Source organism: Stegodyphus dumicola, chromosome 10 (assembly GCF_044657685.1).
Source record: "Stegodyphus dumicola isolate Sdum_Otavi_A_Nest chromosome 10, ASM4465768v1".
Lineage (NCBI taxonomy): Eukaryota > Metazoa > Arthropoda > Arachnida > Araneae > Eresidae > Stegodyphus > Stegodyphus dumicola.
In genome coordinates this window covers 129271060-129299031 of record NC_140777.1, presented here as the reverse complement: position 1 = coordinate 129299031, position 27972 = coordinate 129271060, and the positions used below count along the sequence as shown (strand labels likewise).

The window sequence follows — 27972 nt, the reverse complement described above, 5'->3', positions numbered from 1 at the left end:
AATTCTAAAATACTCCAGTTGCACGAGGTTTCTAGCTTGTTGAAAGCCAGATAAGTGAGCTTTTACTGTACAATAAAAATATGACATTAATTTCATTTAAAATATTTTTGTCTACTCTATCTGATGGTGCAAACAGTAAAATTTTTTTAATTTGTTTTTAATTTTTTTAATTTTAATTTGCAATTTTGTAAAGTTTTTTTTTTTTTTTTTTTAGTTTACTAATCAAAGATATGTGCAAAACATTATTCCAACGTAAGGTTTTTAGATAATTTCATCACTGCATTGTATTGTCATCTACAAACAGTGTGTGTTCAAAATTTGAGTTTTATATCTTATTAGGAAATAGTTCAAAAATTGAAGACAAACTTTTGACCACAACAGAAACCATGATGGTGTTAAATATTAATAAGCTTATTAAAAAAAGGACACACTATTTAAATATGTTCGCATTGCTACATTTTTCAGAATAATTTTTTTTTCTAAATGTCTTATATGATCTGACTTCCTTCTTAAACAATGAATGCATCCATACATAACTTACATATACAGTATATTCTCAATTATCTGGACTAATGCCAAGGAGGGAGATCACAAATAGCTGAAAAACATGAATAATTTAAACTATCAAATATGCATATTGAAAGTGTTTACTTCTTTAAAAAAATCATTAATTTTACTTTGAGAACACTTAAATATTTTTAAAATTTCACTGCATATTTTTTTAATTACTATTTTATCATTGCATTTGAATACCCACTGGTCAACAATGTCGACTACAGTTTCAACAGAAGTCATCGCTGTCTAGGGACTAATATAACTGTCAGTATCTTCTTTACTAGTATTTTCAGCATCACTTTCTGCCTCTTGTGTTCTTTTGACATTTGAAATGATATCCACACACCCAAGCATTGAAAGCCTGGCTCAGCTGAATTGCTATCAAACCATTCTTCAAAACTTTCTTGATTGACATTTTTGAGGAATTTTACATTTTTATTTTTTTGGCTACCTTCTTCACAATTAGCTGAATTCTCAATTTCTATATTAGGAAGAATCTTTCTTCATGCTCAAACTAGTGTTATTGGTTTTACTAAATCACACCATTAGCCAACAGTGCTTTAACACGGCTTTACAAGCCTCTTATTTGCTTATTTTCGAAGAGGGTTTAAAATTCTAAAATACTCCAGTTGCACGAGGTTTCTAGCTTGTTGAAAGCCAGATAAGTGAGCTTTTACTGTACAATAAAAATATGACATTAATTTCATTTAAAATATTTTTGTCTACTCTATCTGATGGTGCAAACAGTAAAATTTTTTTAATTTGTTTTTAATTTTTTTAAAAATTAAATTTTTAAAAATAATTTTTTTAAAAATTAAAGCTTTCGTTACTCTGTATATCATTTGGAAAATGTTGACTGTATCATCCAATACAGTCAACTTTTCCAGAACTTCATAAATCATCACCTTTCTCAGCAAAAGTTATGAGAAAATGAAACCGCTCATGGGCACCATTACACACAGATAATTTACAATTGGATAATTGAGAGTACACTGTAATTTATAGCTTGCAAGTTTATAGTATTGAAAGTTACTTATGTCCGAGTCCAGAATCTGGTTGCAGATACAATAGTACTTCTATTAAATTTAAAAAATAAAATAATTTCACTTAAATTAAATATTAAACACAATGCTTAAAACATTTATTTATGAACTTCATATATTATACAGTATATTTTAGCATATATAGCTTGCAAAATGTCTACACTCAACTATATACATACATTAACAATATAATTTATATACAATTTGAATTTAACAAACATTCTCTATTCGTAAAAAGCAAATTTATAGTTAATTAAATTTTAAATGAAATTGAATTACAAATAAAAGATTAATTATTGCTGCGAACTAATCTACAATATCATTTAAATTCTAAGAGCAGATGTAAATCAAATGCAAGTATCAAAATCTATGAATATATAATAAATGTATAATATATAATTCCAATAAATTTTTTAATCCTAAAAATTTATAAAAATGCATAATTGAATAATATTTGAGAAGGCGGGAGACACTTATCAAGGGGAAGTTGCCTCCAAACCTAACTCTTCAATTATTCAATTCATGTTTCGTCATCCTAAAAGCAAGGGTAAAAGAAATATTTAAAACTAAATGTTGTGAATTACTACAAAGAAATTTAAAAAATTTGGAATTTAGAGAAATTAGCAAGTAAAGACTAGAATAATTAAAGTCAATTAAGAGTAGAAAACCACATTTTTTAGAAAACCAAAGTAATTTTGAAACCGTTCTTGAATTTTCCTTTTACCCTTACCAACATGGATGACAAAACACAAATTGAATAATTGAAGAGTTAGGTTTGGAGGCAACTTCCCCTTGATAAGTCTGTCTCCTGCCTGCTCAACAATTATTCACTTATGCATTTTTATAAATTTTTAGTATTAAAAAATTTATTGGAATTATATATTATACATTTATTATATACTCATAGATTTTGATACTTGCACTTGATTTGCATATGCTCTCAGGATTTAAATGATACAATAGAAAGTCCGTAATCCATACGTCCATTATTCGGAATGATCTATAATTCAGACCTCTAAGCCACAAACTTTTTTTTTGTAAGCTTTATGCATGCGCGCTTAGCACAAAACAAAACAACTTGCATTGAAAGAAATGTTTAATAAAATAAACAAATAAATATTAAGCTTTTTTCTTTTTTGTAAATTTTGATACCCTTTAGATCATAATTTCTCTTCATGCATGTAATGCGTTTACGCATGCGCATTTAGCACAAAAAAACGAAGCAAAAAACTTACATCGAAGGAAATATTTCATTAAATAAACAAATAAATATTAAGTTTTTTTTTTTTTTTTTTTTGTAAATTTGGTATCCTTTAGATTATAATTTCTCTTCATGCACGTAATGAGTTTACACATGCGCGTTTAATGTTTACGCATGCGCGTTTAGCACAAAAAATGAAGCAAACAACTTACATTGAAAGAAATGTTTAATAAAGTAAACAAATAAATATTAAGCTTTTTTTTGTAAATTTTGATACCCTTTAGATCATAATTGCTCTTTATTTCATAAATTACGGTTTAATATTTTAAATTGTATTTAATATTTTTAATTATTCTGCATGCCATCTTACCAGATTTAAATTGATGATCTATAATCTGGAAAAAATCCTAATCCGGAATCACCGAAGTCCCGACGAGCTGTATTATGTACTTTGTACTGTATTGTACATTAGTTCGCAGCAATAATTAATCTTTTATTTGTAATTCAATTTCATTTAAAATTTAATTAACTTTAAATTTGCTTTTTACGAATAAAGAATGTTTGTAAAATTCAAATTTCATTCCTTGCAGCAATGGCGCAAGAGAATTATTTAAATTTAATTTAACTTTACTATATTCTTTTGAAGTAATTTATATACATATATTATTTTGTACGGTCTTTTGTAAAAATAGTCAAATTTTCATATTACAAACAAAAAATTTGCATATATACATATATATGTTCAGAAAGAAACAATTGCCAATGTTTTCATAAATTAATTTTTGCAGATTATAACTGTGTCTATATTTATTTCTAATGGGAAATGTTAAAATTTAATATATATATACACAGAATTTTCACAGGAAAGATTTTCAGTAATATAAATAGTTGAAGATATATTAATTGTATTAGATGACTACTTATATAGCACCTAAGAACTACTTGTGAATTTGACTATTGCATTAAAAGATTCAGTATTTCCTTATTAAATGGCCACATTGGTCAATCACCAATATCAGAAGATTAGTCGTCAGACTTGGCAAATTTGTAATACCAGTAAAATCAGTAACAGTAAACTTGTAATAATAGGAATGTATCATGAACATATACACTGTTTAATGTGTGAAATGATGAAGTTGTGCACAGTGCCAAATTTGTGCAATTCTTGGTGGTTTTTTTTTGGGGGGGGAGAGCAAAAAGGAATCACTGTAAACGGGAAGAACAACAATAATTAATATAATACAGTACATATAGTGCTTAATGTATCATATAATCATTATTTAGTAATTCAGATTTGTATTTTAAATTGTTTTCTTCTGAAATGTTGCTAATGTTTCCTAATAAATATTTATATGGGAAAATTATGCATGACAAGAAACAAATGGTACTTTGTTTTTCCCATGAACACAACAGTCTGTTTTTGCTTTAAAAAAATTACAGAATTGCATAAATTCACCATTATCTAAAGCCTTGACACTACATATACATTAAACAATATACTTGTACATATTACATTACACAACAACTATTTTTCATTTTTTGAAAATTTGCAAAGTGGCAAATTAATTTTAAATGTCACCAAATTTGCCAAAGCACCCATGGTTGCCACTTGAAGAAGGAAGTACCAAACATTCTTATAAAAATAAAATTTAAATAATATTTGGTTAAGTTATACATCATATTACATATAATATTTTTAATATATCAAATTCTAGTTGCAGGAAAACTTTCAATGGAAGACAGTTTTCAACAAAATTACCTACGTTATTTTAAAACTGTTATCATTTATTTTATTCATTCATAAGTGTATAACTTCAAGGATTTTCATCATCTGAATCAACATCCATGTCCATGATTTCCAAGTTATCATCCTTCATATAAGAATTAGATGTACATGCTTCTTCTTTTTCATAAAAGTTATTCAATACTGTAGGATGCGGAGAAGCAGAGATATAAGACTTAATTACTTCACTATTCAAATTGCAATCAGTTGTATTTGTTTCTGATTTTATTTTGGCAGAAGTTTGTATTAAATTTGATCTATCAGAATTTTTAATATTTATACTACTATTAAAAGGTAATATTCCTCTTGAAGAATCTTCTGTTTTATTATTATTACTGGTATTTATAGAATAACTTAAATTATTGCATTGTAAAAGACAGTTATATAATTTTAATGTATGCTCAAAAGGAATTGGTAAAAGGGTCTTTTGTGATTCAAATTCTGAACTATTTGTAAAAGACTTGTTTCTTGTTATACATTCTAAGGCACTTTTGAGGTTCCCCAAAAATTTTGGCCTAACTTTATAGTCACTTTTTGGAACATTATCATTACAAACTGCAGAATTTTCAAGTGTTTCCCCCAAATTTACTGCATTTCTGTCTGAGGTATAATACACATCATGATCAGTTTTCTGTGCAGCTGAAGAACAGTTTTTGATAGCATCAGCAAGAGACAAACTGTCGCCTTTAATTGCATCAGATATTATTTCATCTGGTTTATGAAGTGATGCAGGAATTTCTCTTTTATTTAAATATTCTTTGACTTCAAATGATGTGCTTGCAGAACTTTTATTTTTACCATCGGCAATGCTAGACGTACATTCTACATTTGTATGACTAAAACTACTTTCTGCTTCACTTACAGAATAAGATGATGATTCCAATGAATTTTGTGGCAAAATGCTCCCTGACTCAGCAGAGGTAGTCATAGAGTTAGTATGGCAATTATCATTCTTTGAATCTTGCAGCAAGTTTACTTTACTTTTATTAAGTATACTTTTCAAGAGTTCAGTAGGTATATCAGGAATAGTAGACACGGGCATATAACTACTTACATCAGGATTAATAGAAGTGTTAGATGAAATAACTGTTGAAGTATCAGACAGCATACTACTAATGGAAGATACAATAGGGCTATTTACTTTTTTCAAATTCTCTTGTGAAACTTCATTCTTATCAGTTACTTTCTTACTACTCTCATCAGCTACACTGTTTGACCTTTGAAGATTCACAAAATTTAATTCATTTGGAAAGTGTGTTTCTGTTTCCAAATCATTCTTTATTTTTGTATTATTTACCAACATTTCTTCATTATCTATACTACATTTTGCTATCACAGAAGTACCATTTTTAACATCACTAGAAGATTCTTTTATTGTCTGAGAAATATTTGCTTCTTCTATTACATGCACAGAAGCTCTTGAATCTATTTCATGGGATTTATTGTCTGTATTTTCAGTAGGCATGTTACAAGTTTTCTTCCCAGTTGCTTTCAACAATGATTCAATTTTCCTTTTGAAATTTGTTTTGCGTTTTGATTGTTGATTATCGTAAGCTTTTTCAAGAAGAAAGTCAATTTCATTTAAATCTGCATTATCTGAAATTTCTTCGGAAGCTCCTGCATCAGAAGAATTTACAGTTACTGACTCTTCAGCATCATTTCTATTAGAAACTTCCATGTCATTAGACTGCATACTTTCATTTGAACATTCTATGTAATTTGGTGTTCTTTTTATTGATGTCTTCTCCAAGGAAGAATTATCCTTACTGAAGAGATTGCTACCATCTTTAGCAACAGTATCTTGTTCTCTGCAAGGACTTGGCAATAATTCTGCAACATTCTCAGATGTATTACTTTTTTCGTTATTTTCTGAAGCTTGATCTAAAAAGACATAAGAATGACATAAAAATATTTTTCTACATGATACAAATTTAATCAAAATAGACAATTAGTAATCAAAACAGACATACTAATATACAATATCTCATGAAACACATTTAGTTATAATATTTTCAAAATATCAAATGTATACATATTCTTTATTTTTTCCTGTCCTTGTGCTTAAACAAAAAACACCTTTTTAAAATTAGGTAAAAAAGTAATCTTAAATTGACATAGATTTTTCATAAAACTATCAATTTTGAAGGGAAGCAGACCATGGGTCCCAGTTTACAGCAAGAAAAAATACTTGCAAATGTGCAAGACAACCATATTTAAATATAACTATAGTGAAATCCATAGGCACAGCAAAGAGAAAATGAATGTATTATTCAAAATCTGTGATAAAGTTTTCCCTTCATCCCTAATTTTAAATTATATATTGCCTTTTTTCCATTCCAATTCAAATAAGCCATTACTGAACCATAGCAAAATCAATACATCATAATGTCATTTAAATTTTTTATAAATAAAAAAATATCATTTTCATTATCTTCTTGCAACATTTCAGAGTTAAGAAAACTTAAAAAATAATATAAACACAGTAATGTATATTACTAATGTTTAATCTTATATTGGAACCTAATATTATTCTATCTCTAAAATGATTTATAAATCATAATTTACTGCAAATATAACTAACGTCTTGAAGTAATTCATATTTATTACAACATGATACATTCCTTCATATTATCTTTACCATATTATCCCAACAAAATATAAAGTGCTGGCCTCAGCATCAAAACAATCTTAAATTAACCTTTACATGTATGAAACTTGCCCCTTTCAATTTACAATTATTTGCTAAACAAATTTAAAATATATTATAATATTTTTACGATAAACATTATTGTTATGTAAAGCCATCAATAGATGGATGAAGCTGTCTATAAGACCTTATGAATCTATGTTACTTTATACATTATGGATAACTTTTTTGGTTGATGACATCATTAGATTTGCTGCACACATTATGCTTCTGTCTTTTGTTTCAAATATTACAAAAAAATTTTATTAATAACCGTGTGGCATCCATGACAAAAAGCAGTAAAGTTACTGTTAAAATTATTTTATTTAATTGAAGTATTTTTAATTGTATTTTGTGAATTAAAGCTGGTATAATTGCTTGTTTTATTGTGGATCCTTTAACAGCAAAATACGGGGAATTCCATTCTTCTTTTACAAAGACTGTTAATGTTTTGAAAAACAAAACTCGTATGGATGATTTTTCAGAAGGAATAATTTAAAGATAAAGTTACAAATGAAAGATACTGAGGAATGTAATAAGGAAATTTTGAATTCTATAATTCCGGGTAATATAAAGCCTGAAAAAGGTCAATGAAGAAATGGAAAGCTGGGATATTTATAAAGACGAATTTATTACCATTTCTCACTTAGTAAGAATTAAGTGCCTCAGCAGAGCTAAATTTAGAAACGAGGTCACAAGGTAGTGTTTTTAGTAATTTGCCTTGTAACACTAGATTGTTTAAGCTCCTGAAAACTGAGCTTAAAAAGTTCAATGAAGACTTATTGAACTGGCTTCCGTTTTGGTCTCAATTCGAAAAAAGACATGAGAACCTTGACTTGAACAAAAATGACAAATTTCAGTATCTTGTGCAAAGCATGAAGCCAAGGATGCACACTATAGACTTTATTGGCAGTTAGTTATCCAATGTCTGTGAAAAATTATTTGAAATCAGTGCTCTTAAAGAACATTTTGGGAAACATGATTTATTAATTAAGGTGACAAAGCTTATAAAGTTAATTGCAACAAATATTAAGGCAGGTAGTAGTGAAAAATTACCATTGCCTAAATTATATGATAAGACTGGAGCACAGCTAAAAGCTCTCGAATCCATTGACATTAAAATGGAAAGCAATACTTGTTGGTTAAATCCTATGGTGGAATAATGCATCTCTGGGAAAGAGAACCCAGCAAAGAAGCTGGCCTTTTTAGGAGAGACAAATGAAAGTCAGGATATCTCTTGCCTAACCAATTTAATGAAATTTTTAAGATGTGAAGTTGAAGGGGAGGAAAGACTTAAGTTAGCGTGGGGGATTTCAAAGTTTTGAGCACAAAGACAAGTACTGGAATAAATCAATAAGAGATTTAAAAGGCAAATTTAAATCGAAACAGTTAACGAATGTCCATATGGCAGCATGCTTCCTTACGATGAATAACTGCATTTTCTGCAATAAACTACATGATGGTAAGTTGACAAGCATGCTCTCTGTCATTAGAGCAAAATAAGAATAAAATTAAGCTTAAGAGGTGCAGACATTTTGCTAAGTCCAGTAAGTTTATACATTGCTATGAATGTGGTAACGCTCACACAATTTGTCTCTGGTCAGATCTGCAGAAAGAGAAACTCAGAAAAAGGTAACAGTGCCAGAAACTGTTCAGGCAACTACGGTGGGAGGATATGTTTCACAGAGGTAGCTCTCATGACAATTAAAGTCACTATGTTAGGAAAATCAGGCATGAGAGAAGTAAAGCACTTTTTGATGGTGGCTCATAAAAATCATACATTTTGAATCAGGAATTAGGACTATTTTTGAATATAGAGGAAACTGTAGTTCATGCTCTTGTTGGAGGGTCTAAAATTTAAGTGAATGTACATAAAAGTATCGAATCAATTCATACTCTCCCTTATACGAGACCTCGTATCCTCAAGTCATATGACAATAGGTTGAAATGGAGTTTTGGGGATAAGGAAGCTATATATAGCATGTGTATCTAAGAGTCCTATTTTAAAAGAACTTAAGCATAAAAAGATATGGCTATTAAGATACAGAACTAGGTTGCCTGAAGATAGAGATGATAAGTGGCAGTGATATTTATGGTACAGTTCTTACAGGGAGTCAAACAGCTACATAGGGGGTTTGACTACAATTGACACTATATTAGGATGGACTGTTTGTGATTGACTTAAGGAATATCCAAGCCACTAAGTAAAGGCATCTACTTTGAGTATAAAGCTGGAAATTCGGGACTTAAACATATCCAATCTTTGGAATTTAGAGATAGGAATTTCAGATTCCGGCAGTAATTCTACAAAGAACACGGAAGAAGCTATTGCTTAGGAACAGTTTTTAGGCTACTCAGCTCAAAACGAGGATGGAAGAGACTCTGTTGGTCTATCCTGGTTACAACACAACCTAGATTTACCCCCAACCCAATTATTGGGAGGGGAAAAAAAAAAAAAAAAAGACTTTTCAGATAAACACAAAGCCTTAAATCTTTGAACATGCTTGAAGAGTACGATAAGGTCTTTAGAGTGGCTTTTGGAAGGCATAATAAAGGAAGCTGTTGAGCACGATAGGTCATCCATAGGTCATTTTCTTCGTACAATTCTGTCATTAAACCAGAGTCTTACCACCAGAGTACGGCCTGTATTTGGCACGTTATCTAAATCTAAACAAGCACCTTCTTTTAATGACTTTTTAGTAAAGGGGCCAAATTTAGTCTAGGAAATAGCTGTCTTATTATTACGGTTAGGAGAGAAACATACAGCGGCTATGGCAGATATAAGATACACATTCTTTCTGAGGTTCCTATAGTGGAAGAATGAAAATCTCATAACAGTGTATCATGACACAAGAGTAGTTTTCAGGGTTAGATCTAGGCCATATCTTTTAGGTACTATCATTTAATTCCATCTGTCTTGAGTGTCTGCCGAACTAAATCATGTAAAAGCTTAAATTATTTTTATGTTGATATCTGTGGCATGTCTCTTGACACAGAAAATAATTGAAGAATTTTATGAATAAATCAATAGACAATTTGGCAGAAGTTAAGATGGGCCTTCGGATGTAGACATTCTCTCTTATAAATGACTTTAGTAATATTTCAAGCTATTGTAATTCAGAATCTGTTTCTAAAAATCAGATTTCAATCTTGGGCTGAGACGGAAGAGACGATAGCCTTTCTATTCATTTTAAGCCTGTACCAAATCTAGACAACCTGTCAAAAATAGAGATTTTGTCTCCAACACAGAGGATTTTTTGATTCTCTAGGGGTTTTAGCTCCTGTGTTATTACTGTCTAAGCTATTGATTCAAGAAATTCGGGCTACTAAAGCGGATTGTGATTCCCCACTATCAGAAGAGGTCAAACAAAAATTTTGAAAATAGTACAGTGAAATACAGATTTTTATCAGATTTCAAAATGTGCCGCAAGATAGGAAATGAAAACAAACAACTTGGACTTTGCATGTTTTTTGTGACTCAAGCCAAACAGCTTATGGGACTACGATATTCTTGCATTGTGAAGACAGCGAAAACACCTTTGTAAATTTTCTGGCTATGAAATCACATGTTGCACCTCTGAAAAAGATGACAGTACCAAGTCTTGAGCTTTCAACCTACACTTCATGAGTACATCTAGCGAGGTATGTTTTAGAAACATTGTCCTTACACAAAACTGAAAAATATTACTGGTCTGATTCCACTACAGCGCTGTCATGGATCAAGCACAACGATCATATGAAGCTTTTGCGGGAAAACTTTTCAGAGAGATTTGTGCTCTTTCAAAGGCAAATCAGTGGTCTTCCACGCCAAGAAAGTTACATCCAGTCAATATACCATCTTGGAGTTGTACCTCTCATCAAATTCTCAAGAATTCATGATAGGAGAGTCTGAACTGCTTAAAGGATCTGAATGAAAGTTTGCCATGCCTTGAAATGAAATCCAATCAGACATTAAGTTCTTCAAAAATCAGAAAGAAAGCTGTGGTATTAAACATATGTGTAAATACTAACGCTCCTAAGTGGTATGAAAAATATTGTTGCAAATTTTGCATTTAGTTAGATATTTTTAATGGGATTGTAATTAAAATTGTTTTATTTCCCTGTGCAATGCAGCACGGGATGAGTTTTAAGAGAGAGCTACACAGAAAAGTTAAAAATACATTAGCACATGCATTTAATAAATAGATATATCATAATTTGTATTTAAACTGAATAAAGGTTATTGACTATTGTATTAGCTGTGACTGTAATTCTACTTTTTGCTTTCCAGAAATTGCTAGAACTGCGTTGGCACAATAAAAGTTTAAAATTGGCTATCAATTTTAAAAGCTATAAAAGCCAGAGAGAGAGAACATCTCAGCTCAGTTGTTTACTTAGTTGCTGCATTTTTTTTTTTTTTTTTTTTTTTTGATCAGATTAGTTTTCTCTGCACTGTGGATTGTGTTCTATTTAGCGTTTTAGTATAGCTACTGATTATATTGCGTGATATTGTAATATTGTATGAATATCTTTGAGGAAAAAATCCAGCGTTTTGCTATATTTTTTGTAGTAAGAATAAATTTTATTAACTTTTTATCGGACCTATCCATTCAATCTATTAAGGACCTGTACACATGCAATAATATTGTAAATTCTCAACAATTGTAAGAACTTCTAAGACTTATTAGAAGCTCTCAGATAAAATCTGCAAACAGAGTGAAGTTCTTGTCTTCAGCCAAGTTAATTACTTCAAAAAACACCTTCAGTCTACTAGTTTGGCATGGAGATGTAATAAATGGCCTCTAAATTATCAGAGATGAAATAGGACTGGTAAAAGTAAAAACAAAGACACTTGAAAGAAATGATGAATTTGGATTTAAATATCCAACTTTTGCTTCCATCTAAGCATCATGCTTCTTCAAAGTCTTCGAATACCATAAAAAGAACTCTCATGCCAGTATTCAAATGCTCATGTCAATGATTAGAGAGGATTATTTCAGCTAGATGGACAATTAGATCAACAAACAAAAAATGCCTTACATGCAACAGATTCACAGCAAAGTCACCTTCAACTGTACCTATTCATTTACCTTTAGATAGAGTCCAGAATGCTCAAACTTTCGAAACCACCAAAATCAACCTGTGTGGTCCTATAATTCTTAGAAAGAAGAGTAAAGCCTGGCCGGTGGGTACTCTTTATATGTAACATCTACAGAGCAGTTAATTTAGGGCTTGTAACATCCTTAAGTGCAAATTGCTTTGCATACACGTTGAGAAGATTCACCGTTCATGAGGCTGTCTGATAGTTGTCTACATTGGCGATGAAGAACAGGGCCATCTGACTACTGATAGTTGTCTACGGTAACAAAAGCATGAATTTTTAATCAGTACATTTGTCACATTGAATCAAATCAAGTGGCAAAAGATAGCTACTGTTAAAGCTCTAAATCCGACTGAATAAAAATTCATTCCCCCAACTGCAGCATGCTGGCGTGGTTGGTGGAAGAGATTAATTTGCATAGTAAAAAATCAACTTGTTCAAGTTCTTGGTTAAGTTGTCTGTTACTTACAAGGAGCTGCTCACAATTCTTTATGATGCAGAAGCCAATGTGGATAACCGCCTGCTAACATACATCTCCAATAATGCAGATGAGTTGAGATCTCTGAGACCATTCAACTTTCTGAAGATGTAAAAGAGATTTGAATGGCTGATCATGATCACTTAGATTAGAAAGAATTGGGAAATAGAGAATGTTACTGCCAAAAGCTCTGTGAACAGTTCTGACAGAGATTTTGGAGGGAATACTTAAGTCAGCTAATGCAAAATATCTGCACATCTAACAAAGTTTTTAAACTTGGGGGGGGGGGAGTGATCCTTTTTGGTTTAAAAACCAGAAGATATTTAAGTAGCAACTTATAGTGATTGAAGAACTAGACCAGGTAGGGATGGCCATGTGAGAGTTGTCAAAGTCAAAATTCCACTTGGTCACCTCATTCGTTCACTAAAAGATTTACTCTCTAGAAGCTGATTCTTCTGGGGATTCCGTTATATCAGATGAATATCCTGCTAATGACCCACCAGCAACATCGCAAAATGGAAGCTTAATTCAGGATGATGTTCCGGCAACTCCTTACAGATCGAGATGCAGTAGAATAATTAAGACACCACAGAGATTGGGCTGTTAAACTTTTGAACTTAGTTGATTTACCTTGAAGGTGGAAAGATGTTTCACAATGCCTTCAATAGATGGTGGAAGCTGTATGAATAACGTTTTTGTTTACTTTTTTTAGATGCCATCAGATTTCTTGTACACATTTTGCCTCTGTCTTTGGTTTGAAGTGCTTAAAAAAAATTCTATTAATAAGTATTTTTCCTGTTTTTGATAGCATCCCTTTGGGAAACTTATGTTTTGATTCAAGATGCATGTGAAGCTGATTATATCAAGAGTTCAATAAATTTGTTATTAATCAAAAAGCATGCATACTTTCCAAGTAGATGAAATGAATTTCTTTCATTCTAAATATTGAAAGTATAATACAATATTGTGATATTCTGATAGTGGACTCACTGTGTCTAAGTATTTTTAAGGTTTATATACATATATCAAGGGCCTGTTCAGAACAACCTAAATGGGTAGTCTCAGCTTAGTTCTGATTTTTCCCCCTTTAACCCCTTAACCTACGATTTAGATTCAAAGATGTTGGGCCAAAATTGTATACAAGCTCATGCAGCGTTCGGGACATTTGCACGACTTGTGTAACACCCTAATCTGGGCAATCATAAACATGATGAATTACGTAGGCTATTCAAAAAGTTAGAAACGTTTTGAGAATTAAAAAGAAACTAAGTACAAGAAAAAAAATGAAATACATATATCAGAAATAGCGACTAAAATTCTACTTTTCTACATAGTCACCAAACAAATTGAGGCACTTATCATAGCAGTGGACAAGCTTTGAAATTCCTTCATCATAGCATTATGCCGCCTGCGATCTCACCCACTCGTCAAAGCGCTGTGTTGCTAGCCAGTTCTTCATTCTTGGAAACAAGTGAAAATCACTAGGTCAAAAAATCACTAGGATCACTAGGTGAAAATCACTAGGATCAGGACTATAGGGCGTATGAGGGAAAACCTCCCATTTGAATGAATTAAGGAGTTCTTGAGTGTGTTTTGCCATGTGAGGTCGAGCATTGTCGTGCAAAAAACAAATTTTGGACGTTAACTTTCCTCGGCCCTTATTTTGAACTGCTAAGGTTGCGCAAAGTTTGACAGTACGGCTCAGAGTTTATTGTGGCACTACGTTCGAGAAAATAAATCAGAAGCACACCTTACCTATCCCAAAACACAGTTGCCATAATCTTCTTTGGTGACAAGGTTTGCAAACATTTTCTTGGTCTTTTGGAGGAACTTGTGTGCCCCCACTACATGGACTGTAATTTTGTCTGGCAATTCACGTGTCTCACCCACGTCCCGTCACCAGTTATGATTCGATTCAGTAATGAATCACCATGTCTGTCGTAGGCCTCCAAAAATGTCAAAGCTGCCCCCATTCGCTGACCTTTATGGTGGTCTGTAAGCAATTTCGGCACCCATCTTGCACAAAATTTGCGGTAGCCGAGCTTTTGTGTCACAATTTCAAACAAAGTCTGTGACAATAAAACAATAAAGTCCATGAACAACAAAACAACAAAACAATAAAGTCCGTGAAACTTGTAGAACACTAAGCGAAAGCTTTGTTATTGTAAAATGGCGGTTTTCACAAATCTTTTCATCAACTTTAGCGACCACTTCGTCAGTCACAATGCTAAGGCGTCCACTCCTCTCTTCATCGTGAACGCTAGTTCGGCCATTTTTAAACTGAATGCGCCATTTCCGGATTGAACTTTCATTCATTACGTTGTTTACGTACACTTCACACACTTGCCGATAAATTTCCATAGATTTTAGGTTTTTTTGCCAACAAAAACCGTATCACAGACCGCACCTCACAACTGGCGAGATTTTCAATTGCTGGCACATTTTAAATTTGAATATCGAAAAAACGGGCAGCGTGGAAATGTTCCCGTTGTGATGGCTGGACGACGACTGAGATGCCGAGTACACAGACACCAAAATGTACATGATCGACGCGCGTCTAGCGACGTCAGACGGAAACGTTCCTTATTTTCTGAATAGCCCTCATATGTAATTTTCGAAGAAAGTATAGGCGAATAACTATTGATGGATACATCCGATGACGATCAACTACCAGAGTCCTGGCTTTGGAAAGAAATAAGAAATAGTCCAAAAATCTGGGACTATATGATGACTCCTGGCATAAGAGAGGAAGCCTTATGACAATTAGGAGGAAGTAGAGGAGAATTTGATATATTTAATCTAATGTTTGATGACATATTTTGGAACAATACTGTAACCGAAATGAATCAGTATGCAGATCAAGTACGAGAAAATCCACATAGAACACGAGTGTAAAAGTGTAAAGTTCCGTTATATTTACCAGAATGCTTTGAAATATATCATACCGTTACAGATTACTAATTTTGCATTTTGGAGTTTTGTATAAATAAACATTTTGTAATACTTGCGTCTACTTGCATGAGACTGTAATTGTATATCAAATATTCCACATATTATTCACTTCTGGCCCGATCACCATACACGGGCTATGCCCGTGAAAGTTAGGTTTGACCCGACCATCGTACGCGGGCTATGACCATGAAAATTAGGTTTGGCCCGACCATTGTACGCGAGCTATGCCCATCATTGTAGATTAAGGGGTTAAGATAATCTTTCAAATTATTATGAATTAAAAAAAAAAAATCCCTCAGCAGCTTTTGCGCATCTAACTCCTAATCTCAAATGATAATTCAATTTAACATTTAAGCACAGTTTACATAGAAAATTTTGAATAAAATTTATATGTATAATGAAAATTACTTTCAGAATCCCAGAAAAACTAAATTATACAAATATACTGATGAGTGCAAAACAAAAAACAATTCTTTAAAATAAATGGCAGATCTTTAGCAAAATGAACTAAAGTTAGTAATGTATTTGAATAATATATTACATACGTGTATGTATATTTTATGTTGTAAAATAGGCTAAAAACAGGGGAAAATTTTAATTATGAAAAAATAATTTCTTATCAACAAAAGGTGAAAAGTTTGTTGATGTTTACATTCAACCTCTCTCAGTTACATTCAATTGCTAAAGCAAATTCATTACAAACCTTTAAAAGCAAAACACAGAAATTTACCAGGTGATTTTGTAAGTTCTTTCAATTCTGCAGAAAAGTTTGGGGAATTACTGGAATATTCATTCAGAGTTCCAAGAAAATGCATTTTTTCACTTAGCCTTTTTTCAATAATTTTTAGCTTTTTCCCATAGATGCGATAGGCCTATAAAAAGGGGAGGAAAGGTTACTTTCATACTGAAAACACTAAAATGCTTATTAGAATTTTTGCAGAATTTCTGAAATGAAAAACTAATTTACATCAGATAGTAAATTCTGGTTTAAATAGAATGAACACTTTAAATAAAAATGTTATATGTAATTAACAATTGCATAGCTTTATGTGGCACATCCTGCATTAAGCCACTAGTATTTTAGATGAATTAAAAAATACACAGTAACATTACTTTAACTACAGTCAGGAGAGCATATTCAAAGGTAAAGTATGACAATTCTTCTTCAGTCCTACAAAAAATTGACAAAGGTGGGTAAAAGTCACCCTACAAGGCGATTGCAGCCTTTTAATTGCTTAATATGGCCTGTTATGAAATTCTGTGCAATGGCAATTTTATTTCTTTCCTACCTGATTGTATACAAACTACCAAAAATCAGCAGCATGTGTCAAAATCATGTATCTATTGTTACAATGTATATGCACATATATATGCATGCCTATACTAGCAATGAACTTGAAGTGAGAACAATAGACATGCTAGAAAGCATGAGCACCTGCTGAACAATATATTTCTATTATTACTAGCAACTTTAATTTAGAAATTAAATGATGAAATTTGAATATTGATGAAATAAAGAGGCTGATCAGAAAACAGCACTAAGAAAAAGAACATTTCACTACTAAATTTTCATTTAAAAATGAAACAGGAAACATGTCAATCATTTGATGGCCAATAGGAACAGAGTCCAATGTCCAATTTCGGTTTTTTTTTTTTTTTTTTTTTTTTTTTTAAATTTCTACCGGGAAGGGTTGTGTTTCCTATCATTCATATCCTGCAAACTATAGAGGCACTGCAAAAGATCATAACGATCATGCACTAAAAAAGACTTTTTTTATCTGTGTTTAAAAGTATTAGCCCATTGTAACATCGTTCAAAAGTTTTTTCACAGCACGATTTTAAAAATTCAGCCATTCAAATCATTAAAAATAAGTCTGTCGTTACAGGATTATAAAGCTGTTAATAACATCAAAAGCCATAATTATAATAAAGGAGATTATGATGAAAGCATTTGAAATACTTCATTAAAGCATCAAAACAAGAGCATATATGGAACATATGATAGTTTCATTTGAGCTTCAAACTGTAATATCAGAATGCCAGGAAACAGTCTAATCAGCTACAGCTGCATTTTGTTAAGAATGACAGTCCATTATTGCACACTCATGCTTGATTCCTTTCATTCAATCAATTAAAACCTCATATAGCAAAGTATAAAGCATAATTTCTTTTAAGATTAACACTCAAGTAAAAACTCTGACAAAGTGCTTGTACATCTGCTATATAAATAAATGTTTTAAAATCAAACTACCAAAAATTTGACGCTCCATTTTTAAAACATTGGAATAAGTTATACTGCTCTTTGCCATATAACTCATTTTGATTTCTATTTTTCAAATTATTTTTCTCTTCATTTGCTAATGCTTTAGTGTTTTATCTCTTAAAAAGACTTTTCTATCTCCAAGCCAACCCTTTGAAGGGGGTAGTACGTAAAATAAGAAATATGCAAATAAAAATTATAACTTAAATTAGCATTAGTTTCCTACTTCCTCATTTTAATTTGAGTTCTATTCTAAAAATAGTAATAACTTTTTCTGAACTGCATCATTTCTAGATTAATCCTACCATATGACTTTTACATGACGATGATTACATAGCTAATTCAGAGCTTAAACCAAACCTTTCTCTTAATAAGCTTTCATACTGGATAACTACACACTTGCTTTCTGCACCTTGGTCTACATAGATTGCTGCTTGCTGCTTATTTTCTTACCCCAAAGCTTTTAAAATTGTAAAATGTTTGAAATAGGCATGATTAAGTGTGCCATTACTACACATTTTCTGCACCTCGGTCTAAATAGACTGCTACTTGCTGCTTCTTTTCTTACCACAAAGTTATTAAAAATGTAAGATGTTTGAAATAAGCATGATTAAGAGTGCCAAATAATTTGTGACTACAAATGTGAATTTAAATAAAAAGGAATATTTAATCTGCCTCATCTGCCAAGTTTACTCTTCATTATGGATCAACATCTGTGCAATCAGTACTTCTACAACATTATATTTAACCCTGCTTTATTTACACACATATAATATATAGAGAGAGGCAAAAAATATTTAATTAAAAATTATTAACCTCACACAAAATACTGCAAAATTAAAGTCAACAATATAGAAAAAAATACGACAGAATATAAACCTAACAAAAAAGGTAAGCTACTTAACTTAAAGAAAGTACAAATAAAAGAAAAATATAAAGCATTAAATTGTAAAATAATCCTGAAAGAGATGAAAATTAATATATATATATATATACATATAAAGAAGAAAGTCTGCGTGTTTTTCCTCTAATAACTCAATCACTACCATTGTCGCCGAACTTTCTACGATACTTTTCTGGGTCTGGAAAAAGTCGACATCCACTTTTTTCCCAAAAAAAGTAGCTAAAATCAGAGATATAAATTAAAGACTCGGAAAAAGATCATTTTCGTCCCCATTGTTCTGAGTGGCAACAGTCTCGCATGCTGGAGATGAAAATCTGCTTCATTTTGAAAGTTGTTGCCACTACTCGCTATCAAATCCTAGAGTTTGTTAATAAAAAATTTCCAAGCTTTACAATGAAATAAAAATAGCATTGCCAAACATTAAATACATTATTCCCATTCCAAAAATTTGTGAGAAGCCATTTCGACTATTCCCATCTTCGCACGACTTTAATCAGCCAAATATTAATTAAAAACTCTGAAAGCACTAATTTTCACACTCATTTTTCGAGTGGCAACGGTCTCACAAGTTGGAGATAAAAATGCTTTATTTAGAAAAATATTATTCGCTTTCAAATTGTAGAGTTTGTTAATAAAAAAATCTGTAAGTTTTACAAAATCTATACATATAAAGAAGAATATCTTTTGTGTTTGTTTATTTGTTCGCGTTATAGATTTCCGATCACTCATGATAAATGTTTTGTCACATTTAATCGACTCAAATTGAATATAGGTGAAATATTGGATGGAACTTGAGCTTTTATGACCATTTGGTTAGAAAGACAAAAATCATTAAAAACTGTGTGCCATTGCTGCTGATATAATGAGAGAAAATTAGCTTATTTTTCTATCGAAATTTTTTGTATGGGTTCCATATCGCATCAGAGTGAAAGATGTATCACTATGAATCTTATTTTTTGCATCATTATTAGAGAAGGATTACAGTGGTATCTTTCTCTCTGTTGTTAGATGCATTACTCTCAATCTAACCTAACTAGCATTGGGTAATCCCACTAGTATAAACTAAAAACAACAAAAAGTAGATAATGTTTGGTCTTCGTCACAAAGCAGGCAAGAAAATTATCAACAGAGTCATGTTTTGGAACTATGTGTGGATAAACTGCAAAAGGAATAGTAATCAAATAATTTCAAAGTAATGTGTGTTTTTAAATTTAAACATTCAACAAGATATAATCTATACCGAGAAAATGCAAAAGAAAATATGTACTTCACTTTTTACAATAAGTTTCAGTTTAATGTTAAGTAAAGTGAGTATGTATATGGAGAACGACAATTTAATTTTGAATAAAAATGACGAATTCTTTGGATAAATTTTTCTGAAAAGTATAAATAATACAATCTAATTTTAATAAAAATTATAAATTCTAGTGAAAAATGGAATTTATTTACATTTTTTAAAAACAAACCAAGCAATTTGAAAATTATAAGCTTGTTGATCTACAGTGAAGTGACAAAAGTCATGGGATAGCAATATGCAAATATACAGATGGCAGTAGTATCACGTAGAAAATGTATAAATGCGAAGTGCTTTGGCAGGGCTTTCATTTGTGTTCAAGTTATTCATGTGAAGAGGCTTTGACGTGATTATTGCCACACGACGAGAATTAACAGACTTTGAACACGGAATGGTAGTTGGAGTTAGATGCATGGGTCATTCCATTTCGGATATCGTTAGGGAATTCAACATTCCGAGATCCACAGTGTGAAGAGTGTGCCGAGAATATCTAATTTCAGGTATAACATCCCACCATGGACAGCGCAGTGGCTGACCACCTGCACTTAACGACTGAAACCAGCGATGTCTGCGTAGAGTTGTCAACGTTCACAGACAAGCAACACTGCGTCAAATTACCGCAGAACTCAATGTGGGACGTATGAGGGACATGTCCGATAGGACAGTGCGGCGAAATTTGTCTTCCTTGGGCTATGCCAGCAGAAGACCGACTCAAGTGCCTTTACTGACAGCACGACATTGCCTGCAGCTACTCTCGTGAGCATAACAGTTGGTCCCTAAACGAATGAAAAACCGTGGCTTGGTCAGATGAGTCACGATTTCAGTTGGTAAGAGCTGATGGTAGGGTTCAAGTGTGGCACAGACCCCACGAAGCCATGGACCCAAGTTTTCAACAAGGCACTGTTCAAGCTGGTGGTGGTTCCATAATGGTCTGGGCTGTTTTACATGGCATGGACTCGGTCCTCTGGTGCAACTGAACCAATCATTGACTGGAAATGGATACCTTCAGCTACTTGGAGATCACTTACAGCCATTCATGGACTTCACGTACTCAAACAACGATGGGATTTTTATGGATGACAATGCGCCATGTCACCGGGCCACAATTGTTTGCGATTGGTTAGAAGAACATTCTGGACAATTCCAGCGAATGATCTGGCCACCTAGATCGCCCAACATGAATCCCATCGAACATTTATGGGACATCATCAAGAGGTCAGTCCATGCTCAAAACCCTGCACCGTCAACACTTTCACAATTATGGACGTCTATAGAGGCAGCATGGCTCAATATTCCTGCAGGGGACTTCCAACGACTTGTTGAGTCCAAGCCACGTCGAGTTGCTGCACTTCGCTGGGCAAAAGGAGGACCGACAAAATATTAGGAGGTATCCCATGACTTTTGTCACTTCAGTGTATAAAAAACATTTACTTGTATTTTAATTATTCCATATTTTTAATCAAAAAATTTATTCTTTAATCAGATATTTTTTGCACACTGATTGCAGTCTACCATGTCCTTAAGAACTTATATATCAACCTTAGAACCTATAAGCTTATTATTTTTTTAGTTTTTACCCTTTATTTGCTCTTACAAACACTATTTGGCATTTTTGTAATTTTATTTACTTTTTTACTTCCAGCTACACCTTTACATGCTGTATGAACTAGCCATATGCTGAGGCTTTTGCTGATATCTTATGGCTTAAGGTTGGTTTGTTTTTACATTTATACTATAACTGTTCCGTTTGAATATTTATTGATTTTTCTACATATATGGATAAATTTTTTTCAGCTGTAGCCTCTCAGGTTTGGGCAACCAATGAGCAATTTTATCTAAGATTTTGCTACTTTGGTTTTTAAATTATTAAAATCTTTTGGCCTTAAGAAATTGTTGACTGATTAGCTCAGAAACAGGCTATGTTTTTACATTTCTCGGAATACCGACCTCGTGATGAAATGTCACGAGAAATGTACGAGGATTGGAACTTTAATAGTAGCAACACAGCTGAAAAAAACGCTACACAACAAAACCAAAGAATATCGCGTATACCACACGTGAGCTACATACCTACCTTACCTCTCAGCAAAAAGACTTGTCCTGCCTACGTCATGTGCATGCAGAGTGACGCGAAGGACGGATCCTTGTATTAGCTCGTGGTCTAAAGTAAGTGTTGGCAGGATGTTTTCAAAACAAGAACAACAATGTTGGATAAAAATTGAATGTGCCAGAGGTCATACAGCACGACAGCGTCATCAAGGGCTTCAAGAGGCTTGCGGGGAATCTGCATTGCCTTACAGAACCATAGCAAGATGTGTGAAAGTTTTCAATGAAGGACGCCAAAACTAAGCAGACATGCTGCGGCCAGGTTGTCCGAGTGCCAGCGATGCAGACGTGCAAGCTGTTGCCGCACTAATGGACAATGATTGCCGCCAAACGATTCGTCAGCTGGCCCGACAAACAGGATTAGGGCATACGACTGTGCTGCACATTCTGAAGGAACGCCTGTCCATGAGAAAAACTGCTTCACGATGGGTTCCACATCAACTCACGGAAATGCAGAAATGGCTACGATACGATGCTGCCTGAACTCACCTGGAGCGCTATGAGCGCGAAGGATATGCTTTTTTACACCGTATCATTACGCTGGATGAGACTTGGACCCGATCGTACCAGCCAGAACTGAAACGCAAATCAAACGAATGGCCACCACGATGTTCGAAATTTCATCAGAACCCCAGCAATGTGAAAGTTATGGTGATTCTCGTGTACGACTGTGATGGTGTCATCCTAACGCATACCGTTCCCCCACAGTAGACCATCACTGCACAGTATTACTGCTCATTTTTGGAGCACAATCTCCAACCAGCTTTGAGAAAAAACGGCGACACTTTCTGCAGAACGCTCCTCTCATTTTGCACGACAATGCTCGGCCACATGCAGCGCAAGCTGTGACTGATTTGTTCAAACGATGGGGCTGGGAAGTGCTTTACCATCTACCATACTCCCCAGATCTAAGCCCTTGGGACTATGACTTAATTCCTAAGATGAAGGAAACACTTCGTGGCACTCGCTTCCAAACTGTTCAAACTATCAACAAAACAGGCGCTGCTACAGGTATTCTGCGACTTCCACATTGTTGGAAATGGGTTGTACACAATGCTGGCGACTATATTGAAGGACTGTAAAACATGGTGACATGAATCACTTTTGTATTCCTTGTAAATAAATAGTTGCCACTATTAAAGTTCCAACTCTCGTAAAAAGCCCTTTTGATTTGTATGATCTTTTTATGAAGTTTTCCATTTTCAGTGGTTATATTTTGACTACAGGATTCCTTTTACTCCTTGCACAAAGAAACGAATGTATTGTAAATGTGAAAAAATTAGGGTATCATTTTGATCACTCTTAAATCGTTTGAATTAATGTTTTGCATGACACCTGTATGTACAGAGAGCATAACGGACTCGTTTTTCTAAAACAGACATTAAAACGGACTTAAAATGGATTCAAAAGAGAACTATATATACAGTGGTGGCCAAAATTGTGGACACTTTTGGAAATTTTTATGTTTTTGAACTTTGTATGCTTATAGAAAATGTTACGTTTTGCAAAATGCAAACTTGTATATATCATTTTAAAGAGATTTATCACTGAATTCAATACAAAACACAAAATTTAATTATTTGCAATACAAAAAAAGTTATATGTACTTTAATATAAATAAAAAAGACAGTTATGAAGTGGTTTTTAATGTCTAGCTTTCCTGGCCAATCACTGTTCTTGTTCTCAGAACCAATTAAATGTTAGTAACTGCCAGTAGAAGCTGACATCATGTTTACACTTGAAACAATTCATTATTTTGCTTTATTCTGTAGAAGGAGGACCTGTTTCTTATACACTGCAATTACAAGTAGGAATTTTTGTAAAAGTTTTTAATATTTAGTCAAGAAGCAATGATATCAAATAAAAGAGTAGATTGGACATCTAGAAAGAGATGTAATATTATTGTGTTACGAGAAAGTGCTCTTTCCTATGCTGAAATTGCAAGACAGGTGGGTGGTTCAGTGACTACATCTGGAGTCCGAAAGTTTTGTTTACAATATCAGGAGACAAATTCAATAAAAAACAAAGAAGGAAAAGGCCGAAAAAGGTACACCACATCTATTGATGACAGAAGAATAAAAAGACTATGTCTCCAAGATAGAAAAATGTCATCAGCGGCCATCAGAAGTGATCTGAATGATGCTGGTGTTTCTGTCAGTTCAAGAACAATCAGGAGAAGACTAACAGATGTTGGACTGAGAGGTAGAATTCCATGAAAAAAGCCTTATCTTAATTTTCAGCAACAAAAATAAAAAAAAAAAAAAAAACTACAGTGGGCCAAAAAAACACATTAATTGGACAGATGATCAGTGGTCACAAGTTATATGGAGTGATGAAACTAAGATATCGTTATTCGGTAGTGATGGGCGAAAATATGCAAGACGTAGAATGAGAAGAGCTACATCCTGACTGCATTCAAGCAACTGTGAAGAACCCAGTTAGTGTTATGATTTGGTCATGCATGTCAGCAGATGGTATTGGTCGCCTTCATGTCATCAATGGGACACTGAATGCCAGAAAATACATTGACACTATTCTAGAACCAAAACTTCTACCTTTCATCAGAAATCTCTTTCCCAACAATGCTTCGTTTATTTTTCAGCAGGATTCTGCTCCTTGCCACACGGCCAAAATATCAAAAGAGTGGTTTCGTACAAAGAGCATTAAATTGTTGTCATGGCCAGGAAACAGTCCTGACCTCAATCCTATCGAAAATTTGTGGCACCATTTGAAAACTCTTGTCCGAATGAGACGCCCATCAAATAAAAGGGAACTAACTGAGGCTATAATTGTTTCCTGGCATCACGTAATAGCTTAAAACTCTTGTCAGCCTAATGAAACGTCGATGTGAAGCTGTAATAAAAAATAAAGGGTACCCTACTAAGTATTGATAACTCACTGCAATCATCACTATTTAACGTATATCGATAACTATTATCGTTTAACTTTTTTTGTATTGCAAATAATTGAATTTTGTGTTTTGTATTGAATTAAGTGATAAATTCCCTTTAAAATGATATATACAAGTTTGCATTTTGTGAAATCTATAAGCATACAAAGTTCAAAAACATAAAAATTTCCAAAAGTGTCCACAATTTTGGCCACCACTGTATATAATATAATGCAATGAAAAATAAATATAACTTCTATTGAATTGTGCATATTTAGCCAAACGGTTAAGAATTTCAATGTGAAGTCAAAAGTTAAACCTGATTAACAATGCACCAACTGCAATAAAGATGCACCAACTCCAATAAAGAACAATATAGAATTTAAATTTAATAAAATTTTAAATTATTGATAATAGGATAATTAAATTAAAAAGATACTGAAGAAGTTAAGTAAATTTGGTAAAGGTTATCTCCTGTCTGAAAGACTATTGTTTTCGTTTTGCGATTTTGCATTGAATCACTATAAATGTCTGTTTCACTTTTCAAACTGTTGCCACCAAATGTTAGAGTCCTGCATTATATTTGAAGAAATTAAATAATGAAAAATCTGCATAAATGTATGTCTATTTCTTGCATTATGAAAAAACAATATGTTGGTATATACGTAGCACCAAAGTGTCACTATGGTAAATAAATATAGTGAACTTTAAAGAGTGCATTTATTCTATTGTGGTTTATGTGCTATCGATGAAGTAGATTTAATTCAAAATTCATTAATTCAATGTGTTTAAATGAAATGCAGGAAAATTGCGAATAATTTAATATTCGTACAAGGAAGTCGTGGTGCACACAACAGATTTTTACAACAATGAAATAACAAAATTATCAGGAAAATATAACAAATTTAAATTACTCTTAACATATACACTTTTCTTTTGACACAATACAAGTAATAGTATCTATGAATGACATTAAATTATTAATAATTAAATGTGTATAACAATATAAGCTATATTAAAGACTGATTACTGAATTATATCAGCTATATTTAAGACTGAAAGTATTTTTATTATTCAAAGTCTATACTAACAAAACAAGTACCTAGTGATGTCACAAAGTACATATATACATACATGAGCTACTTTCTTAACTTCCTCATTTTGAACAGAATAGAAAACACTGCTATTCTTCAGTTCCCTCAGAAATGTTTTCCTTGCTGCAATTCCACGAACAGCCAACTGGATGTACTCTTCAAAAGCATTTTTGTAAATGTCAAACTTTTGTAAAACATTCTGACTATCCATGTGCACTAAAAATATATAATTTAATTTTGTATTTTTTCTTATGAAATTATTTATTTGCAATACTGTTATTGCATTTCACTTAAACTTACTATATATTGCTTAATTTCTACAAACTTTATGCATTCGTTTATTTTATTTTATTTATTTTATTTTTTTTTTAAATATAAAACTAAGTGAACACTGGGATAACAAACAAATGAAAATATATTATTTTGTTAAAAATATTTAGAAGCCTTGGAGTGGTAAACATAAATTAAGTAAGTTGTTATGGCAAAGGCATAGAAGGTATACTTTCCTGTTCGATTAAATAAAAATAACTGTGTTAATTGACTAGAAATGGCATAAGTTTTTAATCATAGAAACTAGGTTACATTTATTATTAAATTATACAAATGGGAAAATGATAAAAATATTCAAGCAGCAGTGCATCTAACAGGAAGTTGAACTTAACAAAATTATTAGTGTTCTGTGGTTATTGATCATTCAGCTAAGAACAAAAATATATAATTGCCCCAAAAGCAACACTTGAGTACAGCCAAAAAAGAACAGAAAAAAGGGAAAATTGCACACAAAATACTTTTTAGTGAACAAGACATAAAAAAAGCATACAGTATTTTAAAAAGCTATATAGAACATACAACATTTTTTCAATGTACTTTTTGACAGCTGTTAGCAATATATACATTTAATTTAATAGTGTATTAATTTGTATGAGCTATATTAAATGAAGAAGTGGCCTAAATAGATAAAACTCATAACCTGGGATTTTTACCAACAACTTTACAATGCAACTTGCACTATGTTAAAAAAAAAAAAAAAAAAAAAAAAAGAAGAAGAAGGCATCTGAAATGAAATAATAACATAAAAAACTAGTAAATAGCTAAATAAACATTATGCATTTATTTAATTGAAGCTTATCTTCATAAACCAATTAAATTCTGAAAATACAGTCAATGCAGTCATATTAGATTAAGATCATGATTTATGTGGATAATGTTTCTCTTCCTTTATTGTGTTGCATGTTTTTAAATTTAGGGGGAAAAGATATTCCAGCATCAAAATAGTTTGGGGTGACTTAATGTAACTTCAGGAAATAACTTTTTCTTGTATTCCAAAAGTCTACCAAAACTGAGGGTGCTTTAAGTTTCAAAGTTCTGATTTGAATTTTGAAATAAAATGACTTCACTATGTTTTACTTGGATAAATTCTAATGGAAAGTAATATTAAAATTATTTATGTAAAAAGTAACTGTACAATTATTAAAAAAAATTTAATTAATAAAAAATTCCAAAATTCCATGAACTTATTCGATATTTACTTAAAAAATTTGCATAATCTAACAGAATCACCGAAAATATATGGAAATTTCTGCAGTGATAAATTTATTGTCCAAATCATGATTTCAACTATAGGCTATAAATATACGTCACAAGTT

General features: G+C 32.2%; 1 protein-coding gene across 3 annotated transcripts in view; it reads right to left on the bottom strand.

The window, feature by feature from the left end:
* Positions 1-1667: 1667 nt before the first annotated feature.
* Positions 1668-27972, bottom strand: part of LOC118201831 (uncharacterized) — a 74066-nt gene continuing 47761 nt past the window's right edge. For 2 of the 3 annotated variants that reach the window (XM_085825532.1, XM_085825534.1), the window contains 3 exons: positions 26367-26542; positions 16482-16650; positions 1668-6463 (listed from right to left, as the gene is read on the bottom strand). In XM_085825532.1, the coding sequence (XP_085681658.1) occupies positions 4614-6463; positions 16482-16650; positions 26367-26542 (2195 nt within the window). In that variant the 3' untranslated portion in view covers positions 1668-4613. The remainder of the gene's footprint in view (positions 6464-16481; positions 16651-26366; positions 26543-27972) is intronic. The other variant, XM_085825533.1, reaches the window with a different exon arrangement.